The sequence below is a fragment of the Thamnophis sirtalis genome, unplaced genomic scaffold (assembly GCF_051295495.1).
Source record: "Thamnophis sirtalis isolate CommonGarterSnake01/CBP01778 unplaced genomic scaffold, rThaSir2_p1.2 scaffold_3, whole genome shotgun sequence".
Taxonomy (NCBI): Eukaryota; Metazoa; Chordata; class Lepidosauria; order Squamata; family Natricidae; genus Thamnophis; species Thamnophis sirtalis.
In genome coordinates, this window is record NW_028261383.1 from 38901501 (window position 1) to 38918111 (window position 16611).

General features: G+C 38.3%; 1 protein-coding gene across 2 annotated transcripts in view; it reads right to left on the minus strand.

The window, feature by feature from the left end:
- Positions 1 to 16353, minus strand: part of ACOX2 (acyl-CoA oxidase 2) — a 36114-nt gene extending 19761 nt beyond the window's left edge. Inside the window, exons 1-7 of one of the 2 annotated variants that reach the window (XM_087708772.1) lie at positions 16159 to 16353; positions 12254 to 12430; positions 7180 to 7342; positions 6107 to 6258; positions 3486 to 3593; positions 3036 to 3155; positions 814 to 929 (exon numbers count right to left, since the gene is read on the minus strand). In XM_087708772.1, coding sequence (XP_087564898.1) covers positions 814 to 929; positions 3036 to 3155; positions 3486 to 3593; positions 6107 to 6258; positions 7180 to 7342; positions 12254 to 12413 — 819 coding nt within the window. In that variant the 5' untranslated portion in view covers positions 12414 to 12430; positions 16159 to 16353. Of the gene's footprint in view, positions 1 to 813; positions 930 to 3035; positions 3156 to 3485; positions 3594 to 6106; positions 6259 to 7179; positions 7343 to 12253; positions 12431 to 16142 lie in introns of both variants that reach the window. The other variant, XM_087708773.1, reaches the window with a different exon arrangement.
- Positions 16354 to 16611: the final 258 nt, after the last annotated feature.

Here is a 16611-nt window from a genome sequence, read left to right on the forward strand (position 1 = left end):
AAGACATTTTGCTTCTCATCTAAGAAGCTTCTGGAGAAACAAAATCTAGTTGCTTTTTGAAAAAGCACACTCCCCCCCAAAGTAACACTGAAAAGGAAAAATCATAACAAAAGCTGAATGATTTGAGCATTCCTTTTTAAATGTATGTTTAAAAGGGAAATCAAAACTAGTTCTTCCATAAAATATTTCTGGTTAATAGGATGCTGTCTAGATTGAATGTGACATTGGTATATGTTTAGCTGATGATTGACTCCAGAAAGAATTGGAGAAAATAACAAAATGCAAAGACCTGTTTGTAGAAGTAGAATGACTGTGGCAACAGAAAACATAGTACCAATAATAATAGGCACCTTGGGTGGAAATCCCAAAAACCTCTGGAGCACTATTTGAATACTTTCGTCATTGACAAAATCTCCATCTGTCAATTGCAAAAGGTAGCTTTGCTAGGAACCGCTTACTCCTGAAACAATGCCTTTAACACTATCAAACAACGACATGTCTTGCCCAGGTACTTGGGAAGGACGATAGGTGGATAAATATGCCAAATACAGTCCAAAAATCTGGCTGATTGTGCAAACAACAATACTAGTAGTAATAGTACATAGTGTATGCAAGGCTCAACTTTTTACATTTCAACCTTCTGTAGCCCCGGCTACTACAAATTCAGAGAGGAGAGGGAGAGGAGAGGGGAGGGGTGGGGAGAGGAGAGGAGAGGAAGATTTATTAACATTCTGAACCAAATATCAGAATTCTGTGATCTTTGGTACTCTGCAACTGATTGGAATACATGAGAATTATCTATCTACTGTATACCTGAGAGAATTTGGCCAGCATGTTTTCTCTTGGAACATGGACGTTCTTCAGGATGAGAAAGCCATTGTCAACATTATCAAAGCCCATTTTGGGACCTATATCCCCTAAAGTTATTCCTGAGGAATAAAACAAAAAAGCAATGAGTAACATGATTTCATAAAATGGAAATCTTCCATTGCACAACGAGGATACAAAGCTAATCTGTTAAAATAAATGCAAAAGGGGGCAAGTATTGGAAGGCTGTGTGGGGAAGACCTTGGGGAAAACCACCACTGGAAAAGTTGAACAAGAACTTAGGTGGTTTGGAGAAAAAGAGAGAGAGAGAAAAGTTTGAAATAAGCTTTCTCATTTTTCTTTAGGTATGGAAAGAATCTATATGAGAAGAAGGAAAAGTGTGGGTAGTCCTTAATGTATGACCAGTTGCCTAGCAACCATTTGAAGTTAGACCCAAAAAAGGGAACTAATGACCCAGACCCAAAGTTTTAATGGTTGCCCCTCCTCTAGTCACATGACCGCACGTTGGGCGCTCAGCAACATGGCCATATTCATGGCTATTTGCAGCATCCTGTAGTCGCATGGTCTCATTTTATGACAGTTTTGCCCAAAATGGGCACTTTTAGGTTTTAGCCAAACTATGTCATAGTGAACAATGGGTTCCCTTAATGACTGCTGCAATAAAATCAGATTGGTCACATGACCAACTATGATTTACAATTGTAATGGGCAGGCTCCATAATAGTCGTAACTCAAGGACCACCTGTTTAGGCATATAATCTTGAACAATAGAAATGGTGTCGGGAAGCAAAAAGCTCAAAATGAGCAGAGGCTAGAAAAAGATGCTTTGAAGAACAAAAAGGGCTTTTTTAGATGCATTCAAAATAAGGGGAAACCATCATCAACATCATCATCAGGCAGAGCTATTTAATTCTTACATTTGTTTAGTCTTTTTCAACTAAAGGCAACTAAACCAAAGAACCCCCAAAAAGCAGAGTGTTGAGGCAAGATTAAATCTTTGAAATTGCTAGAAACATGGTAGGATGTACCTCTTTGCTTAAATCTCCAAGGTGGGATGAATTACACTTTAGGGCAGTGAGGGTGAACCTTTTGTGGCTCATGTGCCAAAAGTGGGGGGAGCGCAGGAGGTCATGCGCAGGTGTGCTATACCCATAATGCTATGTGCATGACCCCAGTGCGCATGCACACACAACCAGCGCTTCCCCCCATTTTTGGTGTGCTTTTTTCACACACCAAAGGCTTCAGACGCTTTATAGGAGCCTGGGGAGCCTTTAAGTGACTTCCAGTTTGCTCATAGGGTTGTTTTTTGCCCTCTAGAGCCTCCACGGAAGCCTCCGGAAGGCCCCTGAAGGCCCCTGAAGAGCCAAGGTGGCGCAGTGGTTAAATGCAGCACTGCAGGCTACTGCTAGATCAGCAGGTCAGCGGTTCAAATCTCACCGGCTCAGGGTTGACTCAGCCTTCCATACTTCCGAGGTGGGTAAAATGAGGACCCAGATTGTTGGGGGCAATATGCTGACTCTCTGTAAACCGCTTAGAGAGGCCTGAAAGGCCTATGAAGCGGTATATAAGTCTACTGCTATTACTATTGCTATCCGGAGGGCTAAAACTGGCCCTATGAGCAACCCAGAATTGATTTCCAGTTTGCTTGTAGGGTCATTTTTCCCCCTCCAGAGTGTTCAGGGAAGCCTCCGGAGGGCTAAAACTGGCCCTATGAGCAAACCAGAGGTACGTTCCCAAACTTCCGGTTTGCCCATAGGACCGGTTGTTCATGCTCTGGAGGCTTCAGGGAAGCTCCTGAAGCCTCTAAAGGGTGAAAAAATGGCCTCAAAACAGGGCAACTCCTCATGTGCCCGGACAAATGGGTCTGCATGCCACCTGTGGCACACGTGCCATAGGTTTGCCATCACAGCTTTAGGGTAATAAAGGAATTAATCAATGGTTTGGCTGAACCCATGAATAATCCAGGAGAAATGGTGAAGTGCAAGATGTCTGAAGGAGAGCCCATCTTGACTCTGTCTTCAGAAAAGGGAAAAACAAAGATCTAAGAAATTACAAACTAATCTTCCATTGGTATCTAAAAGATTCTCCAGAGATCAAAAAGAGAATATGGCATTCTTTGTTTAAGGGTGGCTTCTTCTTCTTCCTCCAGTGCCTGGCAGAATAGAAAGACTAGCTTACTCTTCTCAAGAGCTTCATTAAAACATCACCTTGACATGGAGAATGGTCCTTGAGACTGCGGATTTGTACGATGAATGGATGCATGCCATAACAACGTCCTTTCAGATAAAGTTGAGCAAAAACCACAGCATGACTTGCAGTCCGGCCCACTACAAGAAGATGGGAAGAAAAGAAATTATCATTTGGTTAAAAATAATGGTCCAGAATATCCGTATCTTACTATATGATCTCACTAACTATTCAATTTAATTGTTGAAGTCGTCATAAGGAAGACAAGACCCAAACACTTGAAACTGACTTGAAAAGTTCACTGCTTGGTCCTGACTGATTTTGGAATGTGTTCCACATTCCACAACAGTGATTGTACCAAGAAAGTTCTAGCCTTCACATTAAATAAAGGCTGGAAGGAAACAAAAGAATAAATGAATCTAGCAGTTCATTCCATTTAATTCCAATTCATCAGCATGCTTAGTACTTACGGTCTCCTGGCCACCATTTCATGGCAGAGAGGGTTGGTGTGTTTAGGATAAACTCCTGAGTGGCTACGTCAAATGTGGCCGTGGTCTCCAAGCCTCGAAGATTAGATCCTTTGCAACAAAAAGATAAAACAGACCATTTTCTGCATATCAGACAACTAGCAGCAGATTGAATATTTGCTAACTATTCCCAAAAGTGCATTTTCAAAGTCCAGTTGCCTTTTGAAAAAGCACTTTTGGGACAACATGACCTGGATGACTGAGAATCTCCATAGATGTTTGCTAGCAAGATTTAGCAATCCTAGTTGGTCTTTGCTCAAGAATGAAATTTGTGCAAAGTTTCTCTTGGTGTGAGCAAATTCCAACTTTGTAAAGATCTCAGTTAAAAGTAAGGTAATATTTTAGACATACTTAATATTTCCTAACATGATTTTGGGAGTAGAGCTGACTTTGGTATAAGAACTCATTGAATGATCATCTCATTTTGTCTGGACTTCTAGTTCAATTCTTAAAACACATGCATACATACACCAATAAATATGAGGTTTCTAAAACATCTATACAAAATCATAAAATCACTGTCTGGTTGGATTTGTCTAATAGCTTACTATGACTAATTTTTCCATTCCATCCTTCAGAGATCACAGCTTTGACCTAAAGATCAGCTTCAACCTTTGTGACAAAATTAGAATCATTCTGCACCTACTCAGGGGTGTCAAACTCAAGGCCTGGGGGGCCGGATTCGTCCCACGGGATGTTTAGATATGGCCCATAGGCCTGCCCTGGAAATAGCAAAGGACCAGCCTGCAGTGCCTCTGTCAGTGAAAATGAAGCTTGGGAAAGCCACACACGGTGCTCCCTAGCTCCATTTTCACTGGCAGAGGGTTGCAGGAGCCTGTCGCAGCTGAAAACGGCGTTTGGGAGCCCGTTTTTGGTGGTAGAGTGCTTGGGCCACCCCAGGCGACCCTCACAGAAGTGACATTGAATTGGCCACACCCATCCTGGCCATGTCCCCCTGACTCCTCCCCTGAAGTTAAACACAACCCTGATGCGGCCCTCAATGAAATCAAGGTTGACACCCCTGCTCTAGTTATAGGCTGGAAGGCTGGGTGCCTGTCCAGGTGGACTTATAAGTCCCCAAATCACTTAGGGACCAGACACAATAGATAACTGGAGAAAAGATTCTGCTTTCATTTTTGTTGACAGACAGTGCCTCATACTGCTCAGTGACTGTAAAGGACAACTGAACTGAAGGTCTTTGTACTAAAAGTTAACTAAGCAAAAGATCTTCTCTGGCAGTATCCAGAATGTAGAACTACTTTATATATACACTAGACTTGTATTGTTTTGGTTTGGTCAATTGCTAGGCCGCTTTACCTAAGCATTAGGTTATTCTCAAGTGCTTATGGCCAACTGGCTGGAAGATATGGAGGTTATGAGTATTTATTTCTTTAGCATTGGGTATTCTCAAGTGCTTATGGCCAACCGAGTGGAAGACATGGAGGTTATGAACATTTATTTCTTTAGGGTTAAGGTTACATTCTATTTGTATAACTATTTTTCTGTACAAAATTTGCATTGCAGTTGATTGTGAAGATTGATGATGATGATAACGGGATACTATTTGGCAATAGAAGTGGCCATACAACAATGGAGAAAATCATAAATGAAAACCAATGAAAAATGTTCACATTAAGAAGGGCTTCTGCAAATCAAAAGTATAACCGCTAACAATAACCAACTAAAAATAGTCATATTAACAAGAGCTTCTCTTAAAAGAAACCCACATATCTTAAACCCAAAGTTGCTTTTTTGGGCGGCAACTGGACTTTCTTGTTTTTTCTTTTGAAGACATTTCACTTCTCACCCAAGAAGCTTCTTCAGCTCTGACAGGACAGTGGGGAATGGAAGGATTTATATTCCTTGCAGACAGCTGGTCATTTGCATCCTTTTAGAGGGTCCTTGAAGCACTCAGAGGTTTATCTGTATCTCCAGGGTCACCTGAGCAGTGCTCCTGGTTCCTGTGGTCTGCATTTTTTTCTCTGTAAATCCATTCCTACTCCCACACCATTCAAGGGGTATTCATCCCAAATTGTGTAGCTAAACGTCTGTAGAGATTCTCAGTCATCCAGGTCATGGTTGACCCAAAGGTAGAGAATCTCTACAAACTTTCACATATCTTAAAGTTGCCACCATTGAGCAAACCTGATAAAATCTTTTTTTTGGCTGCTGCCCTCCTACTTTCCATTGCAGAATCACTAAGAGTTATGCTTACAGCCTCCTCCATAAAATTTCAATAAACAACTTGTATATTAGAGCACTTGATTTGCATTTAGGTCAGCCTCTTAATCCAACCTCATTGTGTATGTGAAAACAAGAGAAAGCACTCAGATGAAGATGCCACAAAATGGAGCAATTTCTCCTCTCTCTTGCTGTTCAGTAAGACCCAATAAAAATCCTACTGAAAAAAAAAATCTAGCTTCTTTCATCCTTCCTGGGTGTTGGGTGAAGTGTGTGTGTGTGTTGCAAATTAGTTCATATCAAGTAATGGCACTTTATGAATCTTTGGCTTAGAGTCTATAAAATCAGAAATCTGGATCACGATGCCAGCCAAAGATACTTACCATGTCCCAATTCAGTCTGGGCGTAGGTCCCTAGGATGAAATTCTTTTTTGCTAAAGGAATCCATTTGTCAATCTGTTCATCGGTGCCTAAAGCCAAAATGCTCTTCATAAAAATTATATGTAGGCCAAATGCCAAATTGTCACTAAGAAACCTGCAAAAACACAGATGCCATTATGTCCTCTAACAATGATTCACAAATGTGTATTCAATATAGTGGTACTTGATTATTCATGTAATATCTGCAGCTAGAATTGTATTTGCACAAAATTGGAAGATGGAAAAAATCCCTCCAGAGGGAGAGGTAATTAAGTAGAGTGTGCAGAGATGAATAGATTAACATTGGCAATTAAGGGGAAGGAAGAATCGGAGTATTATAATATTTGAGGGAGTTTTTATCACTGAATAGAAAACAAATATAGACAAAAAGAGATATAAAATTAAATAAACTGGGAAGGAAAGAAGATTTATAGGGTAGAAGCTGAATTGAAATGTAAATGAAATGTAAAGGTAAGCAGAGATAAAATTATTTTAAAAATGATAGTAAATGTTAAATATGTTGACACAAAACTGTACTCAGATGACTCATTGTTTGCTTAATGATGTATGATTTGTTTAAATAAAAATGTTTTTTTTAAATGTGTATTCAATATACAATTCATTAGTAGTCAGTGAGAGGGCTAGATGTTTAAAATTTCAGGGGAGCAACCTTGCTTAGCCTCCATAAGTGAGATCTATTTCTAGATGTTGTTTTCTCCTTTCTAAAAATCATAACCCAAACCACTTGATAAATCTTGCTAACCCTTTTCGAAAGCCGCATCTGCCTCTTTCATTATCTCTGCATACATCCTCCAAGAAAATACTCAGAGCAGAAAGCAAAAATAATTCCTAATTGCTTCCAGTAAATCAATTAGTTTTATAGTGAAACCCTAGGCTTGTAAGCTCTACTGCTTTCTATAGGTCACGTGGCTTGTAACATGGGGTTACAATTGCCCTTCTCCAATTCTGTTAAGGAATACAATGTGTTTCTGAACCCACTGATTTAGAAAAAAATATACTACCAAATTAAAATTACTTAAAGCAGTAGTTCTGTTCTGGGCTATCTTCAATCCATCCCATTTTAGCCATCTTTTGTGAGAGGTAAACAGTTTTTCGGACTGCACTTTCATATCTTTCATTCTGGTTCTGGAAATACTGGTTTTCTTGGCTAAACTCTGGATCAGCCTCAAGCACAGCCTCTGTTGAATATATAAGCATTCTTTTAGCACATGGGAACACAGGGAAGAACATTACAACATCTTCAATTATCTCCTCAGATTTTGCTCTAAAGAATTCCCCGGAGCATTGCAAATGACTGTAGGAATTTCATGTTGTTTCTGCTTAGCTGTTACTTCCAAAACAGATGCCTCTAACAGATAAGGTTTGTATGTTGACCAGTAAGTACTTTTGAATGGGAAAAAAAGTCTAATATAATGGCGAAGAAATCACAAAATGATGTAACATACAATTTGGTCAGGTTTATTTAGAATGCCCCACTTAATGCCAAGAGTAAGCAGTGAAGAAGATATAAGCTACAGTTAAAAATTATGTTATAGTACCTTTGACTTTAATGAGATCCTGTTGGGTGTAATGGTTGAGGCATTAAGGCTAGAAAGTTGGAGATTTTTGAGTTCTAGTCCTGCCTGAGGCGGAAGCTAACAGGAAGACCTTGGGCCAGTCGTGTGTGTGTGTGTGTGTGTGTGTGTGTGTATACACATACATACATACATACATATATATACACATACACACACACACATATATATACATAACATACACACACACACACACACACTATATATATATGTGTGTGTGTGTGTGTGTGTGTGTGTGTTGTATTTGTGCTGATAATTAATAAAGGGAGACTAGTATAGATCTATTTCAAGCTATTTAGCTCTCATCAGTTAGCCATACCCTTACTGGGATTCGAACCTGGGCTGTATTACATATTAGGCAGATGTGTTAACCACTAAGCCACAAGGTTCTCCTCCTTTATCAGCTGACTTAGCTGACAGTGGCTTAGTGATTAACACATCTGCCTAATATGTAATACAGCCCAGGTTTGAATCCCAGTAAGGGTATGGCTAGCTGATGAGAGCTAAATATCTTGAAATAGATCTATACTAGTCTCCCTTTATTTATTTATCAGCACAAATACAACACAAATGTAACAAAGGCAACAGTAAAAATATTGGGTTTCTGTCTGGATGGTCTCTTGTGACGAGCTGATAGAGAAAGGAAACAGTAGGCTTCCTCCCATATTTGGGCATACCAGGGGTTGTGACATTAAATACATACGTACATATGTACATACATACACACACACACACACACACACACACACACACACGTACACACAGGGGACTCCAATCTTGGCAATTCTAAGACTTGTGAACTTCAACTCCCAGAATTCTTCACAAGTCTTAAAGTTGCCAAGGCTGGAGCTCCAACTTCAACGTACACAATTCTCTAAAGATGAATATTTTTTTAATTTGAGTCATGTGCCAAAAATATTGACTTAATTTATTTTTAAAATAATAGTTACAGTGACTTACTGACGAATACATTAAAAGTTATTACAATAACTGGCTCACTAAAGAATAAATTACCATAGTTTCACAATGATATATGAGAGCCAAGCCAACTACTCTATTACAAAAGATTACACAAGTTTTCAGGCTTTTCTTCATATGACAACATAAATAAAAAGGCCCTTAATTAATTTAGATGTGACAATTAGGTGTCACATGAGCTATTCTTCAACCTTGGTCTAAGGACAAATTGCACACTGAAGGAATTTGTTACTATTAGAGTTCACATTCTATTTTGTATCATAGGGCAAAGAAATAACTATTACTACTAAGAATGCTGTGATATTACATATCTCCCTCTTGAAAATATGAATATAATATGTGTAATGATAATTTGTTGCAAAGCTCACAGGTTTAGTAAGGAATGCTGAATCAGAAGATTGACGTAACTAATTTAGGTCCGATTATTGTGTATACTCAGAATTTCAGAACAAGGTCTTTTCTGGCTTAGACTGAACTTCCAATCTTCTGAATGTATAATACATTTTCTAATGTGGAACACCATGTTTTTATTTTTAGCAACAGAATTTTTTCAGAACATAAAAATTCTTCCCTCAGAATTAAACAGGTTTTAAATAATAGAATACCTCCAGACCAAAACGGATTTTTACTCACAGACACATTAAAAATAATACGAGAGTCACCCTAGACATTAGAGTATTACGAGGTGCATCCAGAAAAAGAAATGGTACTGGTTTTCCTTGATGCACAAAAAGCATTTGACAACGTAATCTGGAAATTTATAATAAAACTATTAGGCGAGATGAAATTTGGAGAAAAATTTATAAAAATGATAGAAGGATTTTATAACAGTCAGACAGCCAAAGTTCTGATGAATGGAGAACTAACAGAGAAGATCGAAATAAAAAAAAGGAGTCAGACAGGGATTCCCCCTCTCTCCTTTGTGGCGCAGTGGTTAAATGCAACACTGCAGGCTACTGCTAGATCAGCAGGTCAGGGGTTCAAATCTCACCGGCTCAGGGTTGACTCAGCCTTCCATCCTTCCGAGGTGGGTAAAATGAGGACCCAGATTGTTGGGGGCAATATGCTGACTCTCTGTAAACCGCTTAGAGAGGCCTGAAAGGCCTATGAAGCGGTATATAAGTCTACTGCTATTGCTATATTGCTATTTGCTATATTGCTATATTGCTATTAACTTTGGAAATTTTATTAAATGAAATTCGGAAAGACCAGGGAATAAAAGGTTTAAGACTCAAAAATGAAGACTATAAGGCCCAAGCCTATGCTGATGACTTAGTATTTGTTCTAGAGGATCCATTAGAATCCAGCCTGAAATTAATTCAAAAATTAGAAGAATATGGCGAAGTGGCAGGACTATAGGAATAAAGACAAAACAAAAATGATAACCAAGAACATGACAAAAAAGCAAGAAGAGGAACTGGAAGTAGCAACCATAATGCAAATAATTAAGAAAGTGAAATACTTGGGGATCTGGGTGTCAGCAAAATGTTCTACAATTAAAGATGATAATTATAATAAATTAGTGACACAAATAAAGAAAGATTTAGAAAATTGGAAAAATATTCAGCTATCACTCATGGGACGTATAGCGACAATTAAAATGAATATTTTACCAAGAATCTTATTCCTGTTGCAAGCCGCATCTATTAATCCGGGTAAAACATTCTTTCAAGAATTAAACAAAATAATCACTAGCTTCATTTGGCAGGGACGAAAAGCGAGGATTAAACTAAAGTGAATGCAAAACAGCAAGGAGAGGGGAGGTTTAGCATTACCAAATTGGGAATTATACGCATCAGCAATAACAATAACATGGGTGAAGGATTGGATAGAGCTAAAGAATAAAAGAATTTTGACCTTAGAAGGCCATGATTTGCAAGCAGGCTGGCTATGGGATGATAAAAATAAAACGCACAAATACTTTCAAAATCATTTAATTAGAAGAGCATTATTGCAAAATTGGCTCAAAATAAAAAAAATCCACTATGTGAAAATCCCGAATTGGCTCTCACTGACAGAAAGGATGACCCATCCAAATTTTATACATATGAACAAAAAGCTAAGATACAGAGACTTTCAGTAATTGACAGACAGGGAAATTTAAAAACAATTGAAGAATTGGCAGAACAGAAACATGAAAGTTGACTGGCTAACTTACCTTCAAATCTAAACTAAATACAATAATGATACTGAATTATATGACAGAACCACATGAATTGGATAAAATTATTCGAAGCTCAGATAGAAAGATGATAGGGAGAATATATAAATTTCTCCTGAAGTATAAAATGGAAGAGGAAATTGTGAAAGAACAAATGATAAAATGGGCCCAGAACTTTGGCTATAATATTGAATTAGAAAATGGGAAAAATTTTGGGGAACAAACTTAAAAACGACACTATCACTTTTGCATACAAGGAAAACCAGTACAAAATGTTTTACAGATGGCACCTGGCACCAACAAGGTTAGGTAAAATCTTAACAAATACCTCCCCCAAATGTTCGAAATGCGAATCAATACATGGAACATATTACCATTTATGATGGACCTGTGAGGAGATTAATTTTTTTTGGAAAATGATCAAAAATTGGCTGGAGGCAATAACAGGGGTTAAAATAGAATGGAAACCTGAAGTTTTTTTATTAGGAATAATGTCTGCGAAATACAAAAAAGAAATCCATTATTTAATACTACATATAATTACGGCAGCAAGGATCGCCTTTGCCCAGATATGGAAAAACAAATTAACCCCAAATGAAGATGAAATAATAAGAAAGGTTATGGATTGTGCTGAAATGGAGAAACTAACTAAAGAAATCAAGGGAAAAGAAGAATCAGAATTCTACCAGATATGGGATAAATGGTATAGGTGGATGGAGGAAAGAAACAGGAGTCAATGAAGGAATACAACAACACTCAAAACAATAGTTATAAGTAAAATAAGAGGTTAAGAATGGTGAAATCCAAATGAAATACAATAGAAGGGGAAATAATGTAAGGTGAGCGGTATCGATGATAATTGCTATTAGAAAGAACAGGAAGCTCCTGTTCGTATTGTATTGTGTAAATGTGGTGTACATCTAAGTTTTGTGTGTGTGTGTATTTTACATGTTTGTAAATAAATAAAAAATAAAAAAGAGATTCTTCCCTCAACTCTCAACCCAGATATGGTTTCTTTCTGAATCCTAGATGTATGCTTTTTTGTGTGTGTTTTTCTCCTTGATCAAGGGACATATTTTTTCCTGTTTTAAAACTGATAATTTCATGAACTAAATTCCAAAGACTACACAGAATGTAGTCGGCCTGGTTTTAATGTTTGCTGCTTCTTTTGGCTTCTGTAGCTTAAAATCAAAGAGATGATTCCAGTCTTAAAACAAACATTCAAATAAACAAACAAACATATGCAATATTGCAATGGTGGAAGATGTCCATAGAAAAAGAAAGACATTGTATATAAAGAGACACAGAGATGTAGGAGTCAAATAAAAATAAATAAATAGAAATTTAATTTGTCACGAGTTCTTTTATCTACTAACCAACTTCCCTCCGGAGCTTGGTGTTGTTTGCTCCGTTGTCCAGTATATTAGTAAGATGTTCAATGGGGAAAGAGATATTTTTCCGTTCAATGTCGAGATCAGGGTTCACATTTTGTCCCGGAGAATTTGGAGAAAATATATTTGTTTTCTTTGCTTCCATTTTGAATACTTTAGCACCTGTGAAAAGCATCCAAAATTAGTTATCTTAGATTCTGAGATCTCATAAAAATATGTAATTGACCAACGACTTGAGTATAGAAAGGAGGCTTTCTTAGAAATGGGTCTAGGAGAGTGTCAAAACAATTTTATCTCTACTTTCCTGCTGGGTGTAACCAATTTCAAATACAGTGGGATTTATTCTAAACAATCATTCTCAAGATTGTGCTATCAGTGCAAGAGTCTATTTGACTTGATATAATCTACTTAACTCTCGGGAATGAGCTTGTTTATTGTGATTACCAATAGCATTGTTATGTTCTGTTGACAATGTGGAGCTACAGTTGCCAAATTTTTATATGCTGTAAATAAATAATTTTTAAATGATCAAGATTTCAGTGATCTCACTCCTTAGAATTGCTTTCTAACCTTGAAGAAAACTTCAGACAGCTCAAGGATACAATAACTTGCCACCAAGTTAATACTATGCAGATATGAAGGTGTTGAAAGAGGTAATAATTTTTATGCAACAGAGCTATACACTTTTGTAGCTCTACCTGTACAAACCCTTTGGTGAGAAGCTTGTGAAGCAATTTAATCATTTCTTCAAATCTACTACCTGAAGATTTCACAAGCCACAACTCTTGAAGGTTTGGAGCCACCATTTTAGGGCTGTCTCCATGATTTCTGGGAAAACCTCTGAAAGCAGGGAAGGCAGTTCCTCTCAGATAAAGCTGCTGAAGAAATTCTTTGTATGCTTTAGATGATGTGGTGAGGACCTGAAATGATTCTCAGTATGCTGTGTTTTTCATTGTATAATTAAGTACACAATGTCCTCAATTGTCCTTGGTTAACAGTGACAGTTGACTAAGTCAACTAGTTGTAAAGCATGTAAAGCATGAAGTCATTGATTATGCCAACTTATGGCAAATGTTCTGGCACTTTAGGTTGTTAAATATGACATTTGCCATTTGCAACCTCCTGGTGGCTTCCCCATTGATCATTTATGACCTCCTGCCGATTTCCTTGCCAGGGAAGGTTGCCAATGTTGATCACATGACCACAGGGACATGTCAATGGCCACAACTCCCAGGACTGGTCATAGATGTTCTCTGCCATCATAAATTCAAACAGTCACTGAATGAATAGTTATTAACCAAGGACTACCTTTATTGCACAAGATCCTGAGTTCCTGTATCTCCTTTGAAAGTGTGTGTGGGTGAATTTATTACTGTAATAAATTCCACCATTATCTCTTCATGCTTGTCAAGAGTATTCACTACTAAGTCCCTAGACAGGTGAAACAGGTTTCAAGGTAAGAGACCTTCACACGTGTTTCAGACCTTCATATGTTTCATAATCTGTAGACCAGTTCAAATGTGTTTTTGGCTTCTATGTATGTCCAGCTATAAAAATGTTCTATTTGGCTTGGCACTCTATGTGAATTACATACTGGTATTTCTTTTAGGAAGTTTCCTAAAATACATATTCACATCCCACAATACTATCTGATAACCTATATAATTTTAGAAAAACATTTCAGTTCATGCTTTCTGTAACATCCAAGTGGAAAATATTATTTCCTATAAAAGTCTATTAGAAAGACAGTATTATGAAGGATAGCCACTGAAAAATCTGTCATCTTTAAATGGTTGGGGTTTTTTTGTCAGCTATCTCATACCACCTGACAACTAACAAGTATTGCACTCCACAAGTTAACCTTTGCACTGTGCTATGCGTGACACATTAATAGAGCACTACAAGAAAGACAAATGTTCATGGTAAAAGAAGAAAAATAAAGTCTTTTGTACATCACCTCCTGCTCTAACATATGCCAGTGAAACATGGACGCAAACCTCACAATCTATACAAAAGCTACATATGGTGCAAAGAATCATGGAAAGATAAATGCTTGGCATCATAAGACAAGACAAAAAGACTAGGATTAGAGAAGAAACAAAAATATATGATGTTATCAAGCGAGTAAAAGAACTGAAAGGGAAATGGGTTGGTCACACGGCAAGAAGAACTGATGGCAGGTGGACCAGGCAGGCATAGAATGGATCCCACTTGATAAAACCATCCACAAAAGAGACATAAAACAAGATGGATTGACGACACCAGCAAATATTGTGGGCCCAATTGGCAAAAGAAAGCTCAGGACTATATAGGCTGGAAACATGTGAAAGAGGCCTTCATCCAGCAGTGGATAGACAATGGCTAAAATGATATCACTTACTTTACATCCCAAAACATACTTTATTTTTATTTTCATCATTACATGACTTCACATTACATGACTTCAGCAACAAGATCGCAACTAAAGCTATTTTTTTTAATTGCAAAGTCTCTATTAAAATGGTAATTCATCTAACTACAACTGATAATTTAATTGTGTATCATTTATCCAATCTATCCTTCACAGGAACCTTTGAATCCTTCCTTCTAACAGCCTTCTGTAAAATTGCAAATTAGGAAAAATGGAAGGAACTAATGAATGGAGATGTTAATCTAGATGGTTCAATTTCTAGCCTAAGGCTAGTACCCTGACAGTATGATCAAAGCTCTACCAATGTTTAATGCAGAGGTCTCCAAACTTGGCAACTTTAATATATGTGGACTTCAACTCCCAAAATTCCCCAGCAGGACATGACTGGCTGAGGAATTCTGGGACTTGAAGTCCACAAGTCTAAAAATTCCCAAGTTTGGAGACCTTGGTTTAATGTATGTCTCCCATGCAACACACACAAAGAAGAGGCAAAGCTACTATAACCACCATTTTGCCCTTTAAAGCTACATTCAACCCTGATCATTACACAACAGTATCAAGGCAATTTGCCAGTTACATTTGTAGTTCAAACATCTGCATAGTTAGGGAGGAGAAAGTACAACTTATTCTAATGTGACAACCTCAAAAGAGAGGAACGTGTAAGTCAAGGAGTGTGAAACTTAAACACCTTAGATGACACAGAATTGAACGGGGCTTATTTATAGGAATGAAGCTTAAGCCCAGAGGAGAAAAAGCCTTTGCAAGGCCATCTTTCAACTTAGTAGAAAAGATAGGGTGGCGGGAATAAATTTATTACACTAAAACAAAATCGAAGAGTCAAAAGGAAATGAAATGAAGATTGCAGGCAACCACCTATGGGAGGTTCAGTTATGAAGTTGCTACCTCTACCACAAATTCATGGGAAGCTTTAGCTGCCTAATTCGAATGAAAACTTACAGGAGTTTTCGCTGAATGCATTCCATCAAGTTAATTGGCCTTATGTCTCAGCAGGCAAAACATTGCGTTGTCTCAGCACAGACTTCTTATTCGGGAGTTAAATCTCCAAAGATACAAACTATCAGGGAAGTGTGCCTCGACTCGCAACCCTAGTAGCATTCCCGCCCCCCCCCCCGCCCCGCTTTGAAGCCGGAATGGCTTCGTTGCAGCTTTACGCATGACAAAGTGTTGTCAACCTTGTGTCGGTCAAACTCCGGCCAACGAGCTGACAGCTCTGCAGAAGCAGATCCGTTTGCATCTCTTCGAGAAAACTCAATTCAACCTCATCCTAATCTTAGAAACCTAGGCAGCCCACCCAGAAACCTCAAAAAAAGAGCCAACTTGGACAGTCGGTATGCTTCGCAGAAACTTTCAAGAAACTTTCAAGGAGAAAATAAACCTTTTGCGTTCCTTTCGGTCAGCGAACGGCGACAGACGCGTCCCGTTTGCCTTGGCTTGAATGCTCACCTCGGGCGCGACCTACCTTGCAGGCTTTCCAAAAGGAATCCCAGCACGCTGCGGTTATCGAACTCCTACACTAGAGTAACCCTTCAGACTTCCTTCTCTTCTCTATGATTCCCTGCTTTCTCCTTCTTTCTCTCTGGCGGAGTCGCTACTGCTTCCTTCTGGAGGGAAGGCAAGTTACAGTAACTGGTAGGGAAATCCAATTGGCTGCTTTGGGGAGGGGAGAAAAGAGAGCAGTTTTTTTTTAAAGGCAGGAGAGCGAGAGAGGGAGGGAAGGGAGGAAGGAAGAACTGGTTTAGCAGATAGTACCGCACGGGAGCTTACATAGAAAGGGTTAAAATGAAAAGTTACAGAGTCATTATAGAGGCAAAAATTAGTAGTCTGGTAATATCTTTTCAGACTAGTGTATGTTATATAAAAGGTGTAGGCTTTTAAATAAAAATCTAAAGGACTGGACTTGTTTGAAAAAAAC